Source organism: Rhea americana, unplaced genomic scaffold (assembly GCF_003343005.1).
Source record: "Rhea americana isolate MKP2758 unplaced genomic scaffold, rheAme1 scaffold_370, whole genome shotgun sequence".
NCBI lineage: Eukaryota > Metazoa > Chordata > Aves > Rheiformes > Rheidae > Rhea > Rhea americana.
This window is the reverse complement of record NW_028186502.1, coordinates 398,078-417,978: the sequence shown is the minus strand read 5'-3', so window position 1 is coordinate 417,978 and position 19,901 is coordinate 398,078. Positions and strand designations below refer to the sequence as shown.

Genomic DNA, 19,901 nt, shown 5'->3' with positions numbered 1-19,901 from the left:
TTACCCCATTTGTTGGACAGTTCTTTATATAATGGCCAGGTTTTCCACAACGAAAGCAAGTGTATGATGGTGGAGGTGGGCCCAAGGGTTTCTTCATGTAGCTAAAGAAAGTTTGGAGGAAGGAAGGAGGGGAAAAAAAAATAGTACGCATGTGTCTCTTTTCAAAGCAAGTATCTCTATAAATCTACAAATTTTCCATAATCTTCAAAGAATAGGTTTGACATTATGAACACTTACTTGATCGGATCATATTCATGGCCAGACTGTGACATCATAGCTTTTATTTTATCTTCTTCGGAAGCATTGGCTTCAGCCAGATTGGCAGTCTGTTTAACAGGTAATTATTTGACACACACATTAGAAACACATTTAAGTCCACACAGCCAAAGACAACACCACTCATCCAATCCTGTAAAGAGCAGCACAACTCTAGCTGATGTTGCATCAAAACAGCTGCTTATATAAAATATATTTGTCCTGAAGATGTTCTGGGGAGTCCTTATGCCATTACATGATGTTTATGTGCCTGTTAATCTACTCAAAAAGAACTTTCTTGGGCACTCAAAACCTTAGGCTCTGTTTGTACCTTACATAAAGACTTGTGTAATAAATTCAATTTTCTTTAATACAAAGTGGACTGAAGCTATATGTAAAAAAATATACTATCCAGTATTTTTAGACTAAATTTTAAGCTCCAGGCTATTTGAAAGATACTCACTATGTATTTAATTCAGAAATATGGACATAAGAAGCATTATTTACATTTTGCAGGATTAAAAGGACACACAAATTACAGTTGGGAAGGTTGTTTCTACTTGCTGAAATTCAGCTTCTGACAGAGCAGCATAAAAGAGAATCAAGTTTCTTAAAAACTCTCAGTAAGACAACAAAAAAAAACCCTCTTCTCAGTAGAAAACTGAGAACAACAGTCTGTAGATAGTCCAAACTGCATGTTTTTCCCCTAACTTCTCAACATTAAGTGCTGTAACTATTAAGTAAAACTCACATTTTTCCTGTTGACTGTGTCCCTTTAATATACAAATTGTAAATATAAACCTTATGCAGAACTAGATCTTCAAATCACTGAAGCCATCTAATTTTTTAAAGTAGTATTTGTTAAAATGTTTTATTATACACTAGTCCAGATACAAGCAGGGTCTAAGGGAGTGACTGCAAATTATTTGGATCTTCAAGCACCTACCATTCAGGTCAACCACTCATGTTTTTGTATGCATTCATTCACAAAAGCAACCAACTAGTTTCAACATTTTATTAAATGGTTGTTTCATATACACAGTTTTTCTYGACAGTAACATAATCCAGATTGACATCTATGAAATCATTTCCATTAACATTTACAGAAAACTTGATTTACAGATACTTGACTAATTTGTTTGAACCCAAACGGTTTACAAAACACATTCAAACCACAAAACATTAGTAGGAATAGACCAAAATTCAAATATGGCATTTAATACATAGTAATAATAGAATAGGAAATTTAACACATTGCCTCCATGCTAAGCCGGTCTGCACTGAAGAGGTTAGAGTAACAGTTTTGAGCTGCTATATGTTATGCTCCTGCATTTTTCCAGAAATACTTAAATTTTCTTGAAAGTTTAAATGTGTACACCACTTGGACAGTTTATCACATTTTAGAAAATAACTTGACATGAGTTTACAAAACCAAGGACATGTTTAGGGACAGCACTAATGGAGACCAATTTCTTTAGGTGGCTATATTTCAACCTGAAGTTTCTTTTTTGCCAAATGTACACAATTTTTGATTTCTGTAGTGGTGAGGGAAGAAGTTACCAGCGGGAAGAAGATTTCTGGAAATTAACTCCAGACTTTGTTTTYAGAATAAAAGTCTAACTACTCTGCGTTAGGCCCTGCCTTCTCTAATCTTTGTAATTTTGAAGACTAGTAATTTAATTGGCTAGTACTACGCCTTTTCAAAAAGTGCAGTCACTAGTGCTTTCCCAGACAAAGTTACACATTATTGAGCAAAAAATGCAAGCAGTTTCATAGCAAAACATGGCATTACAACAATTTCAGGTCACATCTTCTAATATGCCACACATACACATTGGTATATTCCTATAAACAATTAGGTACATTTACACAATTTACACAGTCTGCGTTCAAACAAATTAGATTTTATAAAAGGTTGTCCACTGTATATATACTTCAGATCTACAACTTATAAAATTGTGCAGCATTCAAAAAAATGGATCTATAAAGACTAGAAATTCGAAAATAGCCATGCAATTGTCCATGTTACGGAAACGCTTCTATTTTGGCTGTTGCAAACCCCCCTGAAATGTCCATAACTTACAGCCAATTAAATTCTTCTGTAAAAATTGTATTAGTTTCCAACGCAAAATTAACGAAACGTATGAAAAACGGTAAACAGCTTCTGAAGTGCTTCTTCTTTGTGTCTTGAAGATGAGTAATACTGCAACATTATGTTGAGGCTGATAAGGTACTCCCCTTCTATCTTCCCAAACTGGGAACTACTCTTTACAGGATAGTATCAATATATACACGTATTTTAAAATTAAATAAATTAAGTTATTAAAATTAAAATTTTGTTCAAGTTACAACAGAAAGTCAGATATAGATCGCAGTATAAGATTTAAAAATATGAAGCAAACACTTTTGTTTAGTATTTGACAAGAATATATATATGTATATATACCTTAGTAAGCTGGGCCAGAGAAATAGATGCAGAAGAGTCATCAATCTGTTCACAAAAAATTAAACACATATTCAAGTTCCACAATCAAAACACAGCAATAGTTAGCCTCTACTGTAGTTTGAAAGTCTGCACTTTATCTTCTGTGTGTCATTGAAAGAGGCATTTCCAGCCTAGTGTAATTTGTATTTGTTCAAAACAGTTCAAACCAGTAACATCTTAAGAGTATCTACATGATTAATGAAAATAAATAAAAAATAACTGAATCCATTTGAAATCAACTTATTACACCAGAGTACTTCAGAGAGGGAACCTTGTCAAATGCTTACAAACACTTAAAAATCAAAGGGGAAAGAAAACTGTCAATTTTCAGCTAAAATGCATTTTCAAAAAAAAAATTAAGTAGTTTGAGAAGGGAGCATCAGTGTAGCAAAACTTAAATTTTCAGTTTAATTTATAAGCTAATCACTTAGTGGGTCATCATTTATAAATACACAGTTATGGTTTTTGTGAACACAGTAGCTACCTGCCAAAATAAAGCACAGGCATATCAGCCCTGAAACAGGAATGCTTTCCCTCCTCCCAATAAGTTAAAAAACATAAAACAAACTCATGTCCCACTAAAAAAAACTAATAAAAACATCAATCCAAACCATCAGTCATAAAAGTAACCTACCACTTAGGTCAGAAAAAAAATTTATAAACTAGTTGGATTAAATTATTGAAACAATGGTGTTTACTATGACATGACAGAATAACCTACAAAGACTGAGATAAGTGTAATTTCTAGTATTTTAGACAGTAGGCCATTCTATAGTAATTAGTTTGGAAAAATGTGAGAATTCATTATTTTCTTCCTACAAGACCAGCGAGCAGTTTTTAAATAGCAGCCCAGAGCTAAATGAACAAAAAGAATAAATATTTTGGATGAAGCAAATATGGATTCAGAGCGCAATCCTGTATTTTTCTCTACTGTGACCCCTCCCCAGCTATCTAACAGAACAACTTGCAGGAATGAAGTCTTCAAGCCACTGGTTAATAAAAATACTGCAGGTTACAGTGCTCATTGCAAGCCAGTATTAAACTGCAGCGTTTCCACATGTAAAAAGGGTGATTCTTAACTTTTTCCTTTTTCAGTGCATTAAACTTACTGCTGCTTGCAACAATATAGTTCACAAAAAACATYATCAGAAAGATATTTGAATAATTTTTATTGTGTCTTAAATTGTTCAAGAAAGTGGAATAAAGTTTTACAATGTATACTAAACACCTCTCCTTGAGAGGTCATCAAATTGGCCAGAAAAATGATTAAATCCCTTCCTTGGAAAAGGCTGTTGTCTTACATTACCTAATGCAGGGAAAGAATTCAAGAGAGTAGCTAAATTACTCAGATTTTGGGGGTGGCAGGAACAGAATCTACCTGAAGTAGATGATTCCTCACTCCAGCAAAAGAAATAATCTTTCCTTCCACATTCTATCCAAAGACTCATTCATTGCTGGAAAGCATACACAATGTTGAAAAATTTAACTTTTCAGTTAGTATAGTATGGTAGTGTCCCATTGAGGGGAAGACTTAGACTTGAAATAAGAATTTCTTTCCCTTGTGAGTATTATCAGAAGATCCAACTTTCCGCCATTTCTGAGTATGTAGTTCCTAGCCATGTTAAATAGCAAGTTCTATTAAATATCTTGAAAACCTGTGTTCCATATGCCACTCCTTTTTACATGTGGAAATAAGAAAGCCTATGTTCTATCATGACAAGTAAAACTTAACTGTTATCCATCTGTGTTTTTCAGAGGCAAATAAAGATTAGGAAAGCTATCAACTAGAGCCTAGCAATTTAAGGACACATTAAATAGYCTAGGATTGATCAATAACTGAAACATTACAATTAATGAACTATTAGTTCTTGGCCACATAATACTGTTGCCTAATAAAATACAACAGACAACAATCTAGTTTCTTAAAGGAGGCAGTAACAGTCTTTGCGACTCAACAGTTATCAAAAGCAGCAAACAGCTGCTTAATGTCCTATTTAGTGTGTTTGCCCAATAGCCACCTTTTCTTCTTAATTTCTGAAGTATTTCCTGCTAGTCCCTCAAATCAGAAAAATGGAAAGAATGTCTCAAGGACTCTTGTGCACAGACCTAGTATAATACTGCAGAAGAATCAGGGGAAAAAAAAAAAAAAAAAAAAAAAAAAACACACACACACCACCAGAATTGACTTTCAACTTGTTAGTTGTTTTATACAGAAGACTATATGGAAACCAAGATAAAGCAAGGGGGAAAGGAGAAAGAAACATGGAACAAAATGCTAGTGTCAACGCTAGAGTGCTACATCTAAATTACAAGTTACGTAAAACCTTAAAACCTGGCTTAACTAAGGACTAAGCCAGGAAGGGCTGCAGTTGTGCTTGACGGTGCTGGAGCAAGGGGCATGACCTCTGTGCTTTTACAGCCTTTAMGGACAAACACCAACTAGGGACTCTTACAGCTACTGAAATACTAARAGAGGAATTGCTTTCTCAATTTGGCTGTAATAATAATCAGACAACAGCACAGATTTAGAAGTGTAGAATGACAGCTAACATGAAAGAGCAAGCCAATGAAGATATATTCAAGTCTTAAGTTTTTGTAAACCTGATAATCTAACTCATTTCAATTTTGCTGTTTATGCTTTATTTTTTTTTTTTAAAAAAACAGTAATAGTAGGTCAGTCTTCCAGTAACTCATTCCTACCACAATARCAGCCAAATTCTGCTTTGAAATACACACAGAAATTGTACATATGTAACATTTCAAAACCTACACACCAAGATCTGAATTCACTTTAAGAATAAATGGAATTATAACGGATAATGGCACTTCCAATAATGGAAGTGCCTGAGACTGTAATGYCTTAAAGAGTCATGGATAATAAGTTACATATATGGAGGACTGGTAAGGAGAGATTCAAAGAGATTTCCCCTGCTACATCTACCCACAACCCAAATCAAGTACAGCCAGAGCAAACAAAAAGGCAAAATTTTTGCTTTGTTTTCCATMTACTTTAATTAGTTCCAACTAACACTAGGACTTCCCATTCCCTTCTTTTTTAGGCTTTTTTTTTTTTTTTTTGATAAATCTATTACCTCATGGTAAGATGCTACTTAGAAATGTAATACAGACATGCCAGGGAACACACAAGGCTAAAAGAATGTTAACTTTATTTATGAACATGTGATTTGTGCTTATACACATGCTAGTAAACAAAAAGAAAACTGTTTTCAAGAAATAAAAACCCATCTGAATTAGATCAAATACTATAAACGTGGTTTACATAAATGCATTACATTAACTACTAGGGTCACTGGGCCAGTTAAACTGACTTGAATTCACAATGAGAGGCATCTATGTTCAAAAAAGAATTTGAACCAATTAGTGATAGAATTACATATGTCAGATTTAGACTTAATGTTTTTAAACCTACATACAAAAAGTTTTAGATTTTGGATTGACTGTATACCATTCCATCAGAACTAGAGGTTGTATTCTTCACAGAACACAGATCCAGAGTTCAAGAATTTCTATATTAAGTTATCCTAACAGCTTATCAAGTGATCAGATCCAATGATCCAGGGTTAGTGTAATGCCTCACACCATTCTAGTGAAGAAAAAGCAGTTATACTTAAAATAAAGATGGAAAATAAAAAACACCAAGTAGTAATTTTTATACTAATAAAGACTACTTTGAAATGTGTCATTATACATAATATTCAACTCAAGTGGTAAATCAAGATCTAAACCATTACCAGTGAAGTATTTCTTTGTGTTATTTATCTATATTTTAGCAGCAGAACGACAATGTGTTTTCAAGCCTGAAGAAAAATGCTGCCCATTTTCCAAATGTAAATTCACTGTTGTGGTATACTAAAGAGAGGCTTAACCTTTGGCAACTTAAAGCAGCATCCAACCCTGAAGTCACCCAGATAAGAAAATGTACCACAGGCAAAAGTTGAGAGATGACAGGAGTCTCATCCACAAATGCACCAGGCTCTAACCTCGTGCTATAATTTGTACACCATGTTTTAGATATTTTCATTTGCAGACATACTATTAAACTAAGCTGTTTCATCAGATAAAGTGGAAAGATCAAATGCAGAGCTTTAGAATACCACTTTGTGTTGCAATGATATTTAAATCCACGGCAATCTTTTCAACACGTTTAGGTACTCAAGAGGGGCCCAAACAATATCACTTCAATTACAGTTTTAGGAACAAAGACTCAAGTATTTAAGGACATGAAAAGGAATCATTTAGCTGCACAAAACTGTCCTCAGAAAATGTATGGGATATGTTCCTTTTGGTATTTGTTTGAACCCTCAAGTCAAAATTAAGAAGCAATAGCAAGTTCAACAATAATGGTTTCTCTGCGGTTTTTGATAACACTTTCAAAAACCATTTGGCAAAAAAAGTATTTGAAAACAAAAGCTAAAGTGATACAATGTGAAAATGGCAAAAAATACACTCCAAACATTTTTATTGCAAGAAACAAAAAGCACATAACAACCTATACAAACATACATATTACTAGCTATAGACAGACAGATGTAGAACATGGCACCATGTTCAATTTGTGCAAACTTTGAACCTACATGATCTAAAAAACGATCATACATTATCTGTACAACACAAAGTCATACAGGAAATATTCTAGCATATTCAGTATGAAATACAATGCATTACTAGGCACAAATACCAATATTCACATTAGAACTGTGCAAATGATGGCATTACTCAGTTTTCACTATGCTGAATCAAATACATTGTATTTACAACATACACTATGTTTTGCTGAAAAAAAATCTTAAGTAAATGTTTGGAAAATTAAATATAAGGCTACATAGTTTTTAATTAAGTGCAGTGTGTAGAAAAAAGTGTGAGATTGTGTTTTTACATACTGCTTTTGATGTTCCACTCACTGGTTCAGTTCGACTTCTAGAAGAAGAAATAAAGGTGATCAGAATTTAAGAGAAAGCACTTGTATCCAATATAAAGCAATGAAAACAGATTATAAAACCAGAACATCAAAATACTATGTTCTGATAGTCTAGTGAATAGAAGTTTATTCATAYATACAAACTGTTCTCCCTTGGTACATTCACAGAGATTAAAAAATAAAAATCACATTTCTACTCTGTCAATTTTTTTTTAAACTTACATATATAGAACACAACAGTGAAAATTAAAGTACTCAAATATTTTGACTGCTATGTAAGTATCAAAAACATGAAGTCTGTACTATAGCTTTGTGTTCTCAAATAATCACCCATCTAAATAGGAAGCTAGCTTCAGCCAATTTGCATATTTCTAGTATTATAAATAGCGATCAGATACAGTGTTTTAATTTCTAAGAAAGAATAGCGATAGTCTAGACACTTTGAAGTGTGAATTTTTACTTAAGTGAAAATCAGTCATCTGACAAAGGAATAACAAAAATGGCAGCAGCATAGTCTTTAGAACAGTGTTTCTTTGTGGAAGCCCAAGCACTGTGTTCAGATACCTACTATATTTAGCCATGAAAGTGCCAAAATATTAGAAGTGTTACATATGCTACATTGACTAAAAATAGTAGTAGAAATGTCACCTGAAAGCAGTTTCTAGGATTTTGTGCGATTTAGGAGTCCTGTGACAGAAAAAAAGGTCTTAATTGCCAGAATTAGCTTTAAAATAATCTTGAAAATGCTACAATATTTTAGAAACTATTTCTTATTACATTTGAAAACTTGCTGAGATTCCACATACTGATTGATCTTTATCTGCATGCTACTTACAATGAATCAGACATGCAACTATTGACATAGTTAACAAACAATTCAGTCATCTAAAGTATCCCATGAGCAGAGGCAATTCAAAGTCTGCTGTGGAATTTATGTGTACCCAGAAGGGCTCGTGCTTCCCCTCCAATGCTAGGAAACCTCCAGGCTCACAGGTACAGCCATGTACTTTCTGAAAGATGAGGATGTATACAGAAATACTTTGTTACCAAGCAATCCTTTCTTAGTATTTCTACCTTGAAGAATGCAGAAGAGGAATAATGCATTTTCAAAGGCCTCTACACTATTACATCATATTCTTATAGTTTCCAAGTGTTAACTACTCTACCAATTGTTTCTGTAGTGTTATCAGCTGAAGGAACAGGAAGTTAATCTGCCTGGTTTATTTTCAGGGTTAAAGCAGCAGTGTCATTCCTCCCCCCCATCCCCACATACAGATACTTATTTGATCTTTGATGTTGCTAGCATCTATCCTCTCATTTTAGAGCAGCATTACAATACTAGGAGAGGGTGTCATCCAATTAGAGACAGGATGCACAGACGCAAGACAGCACCAAGAATATGTACTTAAGCTAGCCTCCAAACAAGGTAATGTTTAGAAGCACAATTCTGCATGGTCCAGTATTACTAGGTAGAATCTGAAAGCACTGCAGCTGCAGTAGTATGCCTAAAGCCTCCATGCAGAGCGACGCAAAAATCAGTTATTTTGCTTAAAAATGCTTCATGGGTACCAGGATGCTGCTGTACTGTTTGTTAGAGACATACCATAACTCATCAGTATACTTTTTTTTTTTTTTTTTGGAGAACCAACTTAAAAGCAAGACATGGTAAAACCACAAGATAATAACATCTGCTAAATGTGATGCTGAGGCATTTCAGATGACTACAAAACATGACAATTCAAACAACACTAGTGTCAGTGACACAGAAGTAGACCATATGAGTAAGTGAAGGATAGCAATAATCCTGTAGTCAGGATTGCATTTGATTTTTTTGTAATTTTAATCAATACATCTGATTCATTTTTTCCATAAYGTCTACGAATTTTGAAAGAACACCTGCAGCTCAGATACCAACTTAGGCCAAAAAAATAATTAGAAAGATAACTAATTACTCTTGTTGGTATGCTAAACTCCTTACTGAGTTTCAAGCTGGCAAATTCCCCTCAGCACACACAAAAAGCAATTTGCTTAAGCATGTTTTTCTTTTGGTATTGCCTGAAATCGCCACTGTCTTTTGGAAACTATTAGGAACCAGGAGAAAGGCTTGTTTGCATGGCTCATCAACTGACAACCATTGGTCTTTCCTGTCATTTAGCAGACAAAAATACCAAATTCGGGGCATAAGAATACCTGCCATATCCCAATACAAAAATACAAGAAACAGTAACACATTAAGAAACATTTTTCTGAGATAACAAGAAAAATCTACACTGCATTGCATACCTATGTCAACTATAAAATAAATATGAGTAACACATGTAAGAATTTTTTCCATGTACAGGAAAGAGGATCTACATCTGATGTCTCACAAGATCAACTCTAAGAACAAAGCCAACAGAACCATCTTAAAAGGTACCATTGCTAGAGATTAAACTTGACGTCCCAGTAAACCTGAAAACTTCATTAGTAAACCTAAAGTTCATTTTGGGACAAATACATGAATATCTACCTCACTACAACAAAAATTAGTCATGGTTCTGTCAAGAAAGGTACAACATGAATGCTCCTGGTAACTAAGATCAATCCTAAAAATAAGATAAAACACTGAAACCTCACAAAGAATACAATATTTTATGGATACTTACATAACATATGTTTTGCTTGTAGCTTTAACTCCTCCAATAGGGATTCTTCTAACAATTACTGATGAATTCTTAGGAATCAGGGCATTATCATCTGTGTATTCTGAAAGCAACAACAAAAAAGACATGGCARAAACATCAGTCTCAATTCATAATACTATATATATTAATATACAGTTAGATAGCACTTCAGAGACTCTCTTTAAGGATGTAAAACAGAATTTTATACGTAACATTATGCTTTTATTGTCCACACAAACTAACAGTAAACTTAAATCTTTAGATTTGATTTAAAAAATCTTGTTGTTTGTATTTGATTAACTAAGTTGAATTCAAACAGCAAAACAATCTCAAATGTCACTAAAGCAGAGTCTTACTAATACACAATTCCTATTGTAGCTTAAATCGCTTTTGCTTCTGTTAAAGCCAATGTATCTTCGGAAAAAATCCACAGCAAAGTTTTATAGAGAAGAACCAAGCATTTTTATAAATCACCACAAGACAGGTACTTAACTAAAGCATGAAAACTTAACAGTACTGTTTTCATAGCTGACAACTAAGAACAACTCACCTATACTGCTTGTGTTTCCACACAGAACACAGGAAAAGARAACCCACCATTTGTTTATTTCTTAAGTTTATAAATCAAGAACAATGGCATTTTCCAGCTACTTAGTACTTCACATTTAAATGGAGACTAGACTGATATTGCTGGAATTCTGACCACAAATTTGCTTGTTGTTTCCCACCACCACCACCCCAAATAGGCCAGAAGTGGCTCAAACAAAAGCAGCCATAGAATCATAGAATGGTAAGGTTGGAAGGGACCTCTGGAGATCATCTAGTCCAATCCTCAGCATAGCCCATAGGGGGACTGAACCCATGACCTTGGCATTAGCAGCACCATGCTCTAACCAACTGAGTTAAACCTGCCCCCAAGTCTCTCTGCTCTTAAGCAGAATGACTAGTTTGAATTAACCAAAACATGGGTGGGGGCATTCTTTAGATTCATTTTTTGCAGAACAGAATGACTGRGATAAAATTAGTTACAAAAACAGATCTTAAAAAGCCCCTATAAAACAGTGTGTGCCTGTAGCTACTCATACTCTACCTTAACTCACATTACGTTATATTTTTTTTTAAAAAAAAAGGTCAGGTCTTTTTTTTCTTTTTATGTAAGACAAAAAAAGAACAAAACTACCTGAGATACCTTCAGACTGAGTAAGTTTAAAATGCAAAGATTTCTCCATGAAAACAGCTTGTATRTTGTATTTACAGAAGCCAGATATGACTAAATATTTTAAAGTACACTCAGGCATTCCCTATAGTATACCTATAGTTTTAAATATTAAAAGCCTGTACCTTTGCAGGCTGAACTGGTATCTGAAAACCCAAGATATCATACATCTCGTCATCTGCTGTCTGTGCAGTTTTACTCTTMTTTCACATACCACTGGGTATTTCATAATTAATGCTTCATTTTTCAGTATGTTAGKCCTAGAGACAGAAACCTATCCTAAACCAAAACATAAATACCAGAGACTATCGCTTCACCAATGAAATGGGAGTTTTACTTCTATTTCCAGTGATGGAATGCTTCTTCAAAAAACTGAAAATAATTCCTGATCTTTCCCTAAGGAACTGAACAGGGAGCAGTAAGTTTCCTCTGGATTTTACAGTAGTTTAAAACTGTTGGAGAAAGGACTACTCAAAGTCCAGAAAAACAGAAGCCTTTACAGAAGTCATATCCTGAAACCAATCACCAGAGCATTTCTCAAAAGGAAAACCCAACAATCACACAGCTAGCTATCAATGAAGGTTTTCACTAGGAGTTCTTGATAGGAAAAAAGGGAGCTCTAACAGTACTAAGACCTAGCTAAACTACTGAGAGATCATGTCAGTTAGAGTCCTGAAAGCAGCTCTTTCTGCCTGCTGAATAAAGTCATACAGAATATTCTTATTAGTCCAGATCAGAAAGATTTGATTAAAACTTCAGAGAATTAGGATAAGCAACAGCAGCTCCATAACAAGATAGAAGTCAGCTATGCCTGTGCCAAACCAAGGATTTGGCAGTTCAGCATAAGATTAAAATTGACATCATCTTTCCTAAAAAGAAACCGTATATACCATCACAGCAGGCTACTTCAGCTGCGGTCTAGACACCAGTTGAAAAAACAAACAAAAAAACAGATACTATTTTTCACTTGTATTGCAGGTAAAGACAAAGTATCCAGGAAAACTGCAGGTTCAGAAAGAGCAGGCCAAACTGCTTTCAAGAGTGAACTGGCAGAGGCCAATTCAAACATGCAAAAAAAGATGCAGTATGTATGTAGATGACAAATTAATCATTTTAAGTCTTTTGTGAAAATTCAGTTAGAATTAGAAGCAATGCATTAACAGTTGCCTTCCAAATAAACCATGTGTGTAAGTACATATAAATATTTTCACTATGCAAATTAAGCATACTGTGAAAAGAGCTCCAGCCACCTATGAACAGTCTGATAAAGAAACAAAATTCACCTGAAAGGTCAACCTGCTTTCAGTAAACATGATCAACTGAAGAGTGTGAATAGGTTGAAGTAAAAGCTTTATTTGTACACGACATTTATCATGGCACTTTTTTGTATGTGGTATTTAATTATCCTATTAGCTCGATCACTGTGTTAGAGAATCTGTGAAAGAGCGATTTCATGCTAGCGAGTGCATACCTGAACTACTTCTATGAAGACTTGATACAGTTAGCTTTAACATATTTTTCTTTTGCCTTAAATATTTCAATTCATTTTGGTAATGACATTTCAATAAAAACAGTCAAACAATGTAAAGTAAGAGTTAATATTTGTTGTAAATAGGAAGATAACTAAAGATCAAGTGCTGTTCTGAAATCCCTTGAAATTGTTTGTTCAATTTGAATTTAACAGATGACATCTCAGACTAACATCTCAGTCTGATATCACCTAGCAGTAACCTGTTCAACAAGGGGAGCAGAATTGCCTAGCAGGGACCTGGCAACTACCAGGATCTGCAAAGCAATGTCATTCTGCAGACCCTGCCTCACCACATGACTCAACATCTGCAAAGTGAGCAGTAACCTCATGGTCAACAAGGGCACTTTTCACACTTGCCCAAGCAGAGCTCTAACAGAACTGTTTGACAAAGCAGGAGGTAGCCATACTGCTGATTCCCATTCCCTTATAGAATATAGAAATTGTTTTATTTGTCAGTGCTTGCCAGTAATTGGCTACTGGGGTTTTGTCCACATGAGCTGTGATTAAAAACAAGGATTCAATTAAAGAAAGCTGGGGGCAGGGGAGAGGAACGTGGAAAAGCAGACAAGACATACTAGTCTAAAACTTGCTATTTTAGAAGAAAACAGCATTCTTGAAAGGGTTAAAAAGGAGAATTTCAGGGAATGTATGGAGGCACACTGGTTAAAATAATAAAATGACTAAAAATCTTAAGTGAGCATTACGTTAGCATCAGGAACATTTTTCCTGCAAATAAAGAAGTATCAATAGCTCAGGTTATGATTTAAGTTTTATATGGCTTTGCATTTAACATGCAATTTAAAAATCGCATTTTTAAACTCACCTATAATAATTCTCAAAATCTGCTACAATTTTAATGTGTCATATGCATGTTATAYTAATATACTGTTGAGCATAGAAGAGTTCCTACTTTTATTGCTTGGCCTGCTTTAATCCACCATTTTGAGTCTGCCAGCTTGCAAAAGCATCTTAAGAGTACTGCCTAGATGAAGTACAGAAGCTCATCACAGCACCAGTCATGAGAACACAAGCTTACAAGTGAAACCATAGGCAAAAGCTTTTCTTAGGCTTGGATACCTACCTAATCAGCTATTACACTGCTGGTGGAAGGATTTGCAAAGGTTGAGATGAAAATGTCTACTGACATGCAAGACTACTAGCCCTACCAGAAATCAGGAAAATTCCTAAGAATGCACTCTTTCTCCTTAGTCACTTAAAGCTCTGCTCTCTCATTAGCTCCAAACTTTCATTCTGTTCTAATCAATGCCCCTTTACACACTCTGTGGCAAACAAATAATCCGCGTAACTGGCATTTAAAGCCCTGACTTGATATATTCTGATTAACTGCCTGGACTATCATTCCTGGATTTTCAGTCTCCACCAAAATAGATATCAATGATGTAATTTAACCCTGGAATACCCCCATTTCTTGAGTTTACTTGTTCAGTGATCCAAATGGTCCATGGGACTTTCACCTACACCACTGCTATACAGTAGTAGTGTGACAGTTAAGAGCACCTGTATGATTCTGAAATGATGGTAAAATCTAACATACTTTCATCTACTAATCTGATTATGCAGAGTGTTTGAAGTCTTAATGTCTTACTGACATTACTTAATATTTTTGTGTATGACTGGGGAAAAAACAAAAGCAATATCCTAATGGACCAGACTGGGCTAACCCTTAGCACATGCAAAGCAACATTAACTTGGCTGACATCATACCCACAGGAGGGACACACCTCCCAAACACCTTGATGATGGTGACTCCCAGACAGACCACGCATTTGAGCTCTGCTGTAACATAATGGTTATTGAACAGGTATGTGACTTGACTTAACCTGAATACTGCAAACTACATATTCTTTCTAAAAGCTCTCCATAACAATGCTGCAAGGCAGCACAACAATCATTCATACTCTGGAACGCTATTACAACAAACCCTTAAACTAGCGCTGCCACACAGAATAGCACAGTGATAGACAAGGTTTAAAAGCTGCCTAAATATCTTACCTAAATGATAAATTTGCATTTTGTTGAAGATGTCCTAGTATGTGGACATGCATTAGCTGTGAGACCAAATGACTCAAAGTTAGTATGAGTTTGCTTTGGAGACATCACTTAGTGGTATTACTACAGCTGTCAATTGTAAACTGCAACTCTGAACTCAAGCAAGTCTTGCATTCAAGAGACAGTCTTAAAAGAACACTACTTTTCCTTATAATTACTTATCTCACTATGATCAGTCAGGAGTTTGATAGCTGCATTTTTGGTCCTTTTATTTTTCTGTTTTGCCAGGTAAGTAGGACAGCACATTCTCTGACTTCTTCAAGCCAGAATATCATAGAGCAGGAAAGCATGCTCAAGAAACATGAATTTTGAAACTTACAGTTCTTCCTTAAAGTCATGAGAGCATCTATTACAACAGACATGGACCAAGACATTCAGATTGAATTAAAAAAAAAAAAAAAAAAGCCTAAACAGATCATTCTTGAGTACAGAGGGTTTTTTAAAAGGGAGTTTTGTCTTGGTAGAACATGCAGAGTAAGCATAAAAGCTCTCTTCCCTCTCCTTCCCTCCTTTTTTAAAAAACAGGTCCCGCCAGCCCTCTGCCCCTTTCTGACATCTAAAGTACAGTCCATCTTGTCTGATTTTTCACTGACATTTAAGTTTCTATTTACTTTTCACTTATATTAGCATTATTGCTATTACCAGACTTCTATTACAAAACATAACAGTTAATGAATTCTAAAAGGTTAAGTATTTCAAAGAGTCTGAACAAACAGGCCATCTTGACTGATATTTCACCCTGTTCTTTCCAAAAATCATTTAACATTCAGTCAAAACTGTGACAGACAAAATTAAAAAAAAACCCACTTTTTGTCAACATTTAAGCRTGAAAGAAGGACATATCACCATCTGGACAAATATCACAGTGCCTCAGGATTATATAACATCTAATCCTCTATCATGTCTAGTATGCATGCTCTATAGCATACAAAAAACCTTGAAAAAAAAAACTTCATTGCAAAATTATGGTGCTGACTAGTACGGAGAAATAACTAACTCTCAGAAAGATACGCTGACAACACTGTTACCAGAATGCTTGTGCTCTGTTTTAGTATCATGCTAATGCTTTGAAACCATTGCAATAAACCCCAACATTGAGTATAATCCAGCTTTCTTGTGTWAACTAGCACTGAAAAAAGTGGATGTAGTTCTGTATTTTATACAATGACCTGTTAGAAATCTATCTATTGACAACCAATGCAAAATGATAGCAACTGTTTCATTTGTGCAACCTCAGCTTATTCAAGCCAGTTTAGGTACTGAAGCTTATATGAACAATATACAGAGAAACRTGAGCAATTTCTTTTGGACAGCTTCTGTAGTAAATCTCTCAAATACAACACTACCTATGCAGAAATACAGAAGGTCCACTGACTGTATGTTAGAATTTTGTTCAAAAACTCTTCAGTTAAAATAGGAGAGTAACATCTAAAGCTTTATAACCAACTTCTATGTTGAATTACACACTAGGTGCACAGCAAGCTTATCTAAAAATACTAACATTAAACAATTTGGTAAAGGAAAACAGCTTCAGGGAACTGCATTGCCCTTTAAGGATCCCCAAATACTTGGGTCTGCTACAGCCATTACCAGTTTGAACCAATACCACTATTTGGTTATCTATTATACCACAAAATAGCCACAGAACTTGGGGTAACTGCACAATTTGCTAAACTGCAGAGCTGTTAAGCCTGCTAGTGAAAACTGTATTATTTGAACACTGGTTAAGAGGTCTGATTTTAAAAGTTCTGCATATAAGCAGAAGCATGTTTGTCTTGTGAGGTTCCATGATACCATCAATGATCTAACATTTAACTGAAACTGATGTTACATACATATATAGTCCCTAAATAAAGCGAATATAAAAAAAGCAAGAGGGACTGGAACCTATTTCTATTAGATTATTTTGATAATCAACAACAGAAAGAATACACACTACATYACATCCTGCTTACTGCATCGTCCTCCCTTCCCAAACAAAAATAAAGTTCTGTGCTCCTCCCTCATAATTTCACAGCTTTTATTCCGTAATATTCAGGTCTCACCTCTTCCAAAAGTGTGCCCTGCCCCCACATAAGATAAAAATCAAATTTCCCCAGAATTTCCCAATGAAACAATCCTTGCAAGTGGGTGCCACAGAAACTATTTTTATTTGTCTTTGAACGTATTATTAGTTTTCTAGCATTTTAAATTACTCATCCAAAGAATTTTAAACATCTCATTTAGGCAGAATATCCTGTTCTAACTTTTCTTTATGTTCTTAAAGGGAGTTTAAATGTCTGATGTGACCAATAAAAACTCAAATTCAAGTTTATATACACAATTTGGTGTATACAAATACACTCAAATACATCATAGCTTTGCTCTGAAAAAACATGCCTTTCTGCGTTTTTAATGCAGAAGTCACCATTATGAAAACAGTAATAAGCATCCATGTCACTAATACTAGGTTTAGAATTTTATACTCAGTTTAAAAGTATCAAAGTGTGACATAAACTACCTAGAGGATCTTGTCAACTTTGAATGAGTGATGCTCATTAAAATAAGAAAGATGGACAAAACAGCTTCTTTACCTTTAGGCAACAACACATTGAACAACCTAAACCAGTGAAGCAGATACTCTTTCTTCAGAGAATTCTGTGTTGCCTTTTTTACATAATCACTTTGTAAGCCTGACAGTAAGTATATTAKACTAACATTCCATGAGGTTAACACATTTATGAACACAAATAAGGAGCAGTCTAAAAAAAAGTTCACATACTCTGTAACTTTGGTTTCTGTTCATCACCTGTTACCACAGTATCTCTGCACCTGATCTATTCCCCCTCCAAAAAAGTGGGTTTTTGTTCTTGTTGTTGTTTTTTTTTTTTTTTTTTTAAACCACACTCCTGGTAATAACAACTGGGCTCCACCACACTTTGTTAGCATTCAATGTTCTGTTTTTAAGGCTCTCACTATTTTAGGCAGACTAGACTATTKTAACAGTGACATCAGCCAGCTGGTCATTCAGTCTGGTAGCATTTGTGAAGCTGAAAGAACATTAGTAACTGCAGACAAAATTCAGAGACCTTCTGTAACAAAGCCCTTAAAGCAAATTAAACATTTGTACCACTTACCTTAACACTAACCACATCAAGCACTTCTCAAAAGCCTTTGCCAATTTTGTTCAATACCACTATAAGAATTCTTAGACTTCTGAAATGCAACTCTATACCTACATATGTTGGGTGATACAATGGCATCCCTAAGCAGGCCCTCAACTATATACTATTAAGCCTATATTCAGAAAAATGTCTGTAAATAACTTAATACCTCTAAACAGAAAAATAAATTTTATATTCTGATATACATATTCTATTAAATCATATTCTAATACATACTGATAAACTGCGAGCTTTAGGTCCAACCACTGTAAAGATTAGGGATGAAGTTGCAGTTATTGCAGAGTACATACTAACTGCTTAAGTTTTAAAGTATTAAACACAAAAAGGAAAAACCCACCTAGAACACATTTTAAAGAAAAGACTGTTGACAAGTGTCACAGAAGCACCAGGCAAACAGAGAGTTTTTTTATTCATTTAAGAAACGAAAACACTTCTGAGAAATCTTTTTCCAGAAGTCACATCCCAGATTCCCCAAAACAAACAAATCACATTCAAAACTTATCAAAATGGCAGATCACCAACACATACTAAGATATTATACTAAATAATATTAAGCAATACTTTTAGCACTGAGAATTCAGCACCATCTACTAGAATCTGAAGACTTCCTGATTATGGTAGAGTATTTATTAAAAAATAATAAATGGTTTTTGAGATAAACTTTAATACTGCCTACTACTACTGTCAATATGTAGCATCAGGGAAGAAAAAGGTTAAAAGTGAGTGATGAAACGACACTCAAGCTTCTGAACGATAATGTGTTCAGTTAACAAAAAAAATTAAAAGGAAAAATCAAAGCACAGTTTAGGTACAGAGGACACTCTTGTGTAAGATGCTTTTTAAGAGTATGCAAAGATTACGGATATGCTCATGATTTGAGACACTGGTAGAGAGTACTATTTCTGCAACAGCCACAAAGTCCGTTTTCCAATGTAATAGGAAAAAAGCAGGTGAAAACAAAATTAAATCAGCCATTTTTTTTCTAAATAACTAGCCATCTGTTATGTTTGTATCWTTTTCAACTTTCTCTTCCAGATTTCAAGGGAATCTGGCAAGTTTATTATTAAAAGATAGCCTCCCACATTTCCTTATCGTTTTTACTAGCAGAGCTAGACGAATTCCAGGAAAACAAAACTTCTGTAAGCAGGGTAAGTTCTGCATCCGCCACCGGCTCTTTACACCCACCTCCGAGGCTCAGGCACAGGTCTGAGGGCAGTTGCCAGAGGAGCAACGACAAAAGAACAGCTCTGTCAGGCCCCCATACGGGTCACACCTACCGATGGCGGCCGCGCCGCGCGCCGAGCCTGCGCTCCGGGCCAGCGGGCGGCCCCCGGCGGCGGCGCGGGGCCCCGCGCCCGCCACCCCACGCACCTTCTTTGGTCTGGGCGTTGGTGATCTGCAGGTCGCAGTCGGCCGCCTTCAGCTTCTCGCGGCCCATGATCTGGCGCTTGAGGTCGCACAGGGAGATGTGGAGGCCGTCGAAGGTGACCGTATCATAGTTCAGCTTGGAGGAGAACTTGTAGTGGACGCACGACATGGTGGGCGCCGCGCGGGGCCTGCGCCGTCGCGGGCTCCGCT

At 35.4% G+C, this 19,901-nt stretch overlaps 1 protein-coding gene across 6 annotated transcripts in view; it reads right to left on the bottom strand.

Annotated features, from left to right (window-relative positions):
• The window catches only part of RBBP6 (RB binding protein 6, ubiquitin ligase), a 34,518-nt gene extending 14,623 nt beyond the window's left edge, over window positions 1–19,895 (bottom strand). For 2 of the 6 annotated variants that reach the window (XM_085312930.1, XM_085312935.1), the window contains exons 1-7: window positions 19,695–19,895; window positions 10,325–10,424; window positions 8,328–8,366; window positions 7,642–7,678; window positions 2,702–2,746; window positions 238–326; window positions 5–101 (exon numbers count right to left, since the gene is read on the bottom strand). In XM_085312930.1, the coding sequence (XP_085169056.1) occupies window positions 5–101; window positions 238–326; window positions 2,702–2,746; window positions 7,642–7,678; window positions 8,328–8,366; window positions 10,325–10,424; window positions 19,695–19,860 (573 nt within the window). In that variant the 5' untranslated portion in view covers window positions 19,861–19,895. The remainder of the gene's footprint in view (window positions 1–4; window positions 102–237; window positions 327–2,701; window positions 2,747–7,641; window positions 7,679–8,327; window positions 8,367–10,324; window positions 10,425–19,694) is intronic. The other 4 variants (XM_085312931.1, XM_085312936.1, XM_085312932.1 and 1 more) reach the window with 3 other exon arrangements.
• Between the last annotated feature and the right edge of the window lie 6 nt (window positions 19,896–19,901).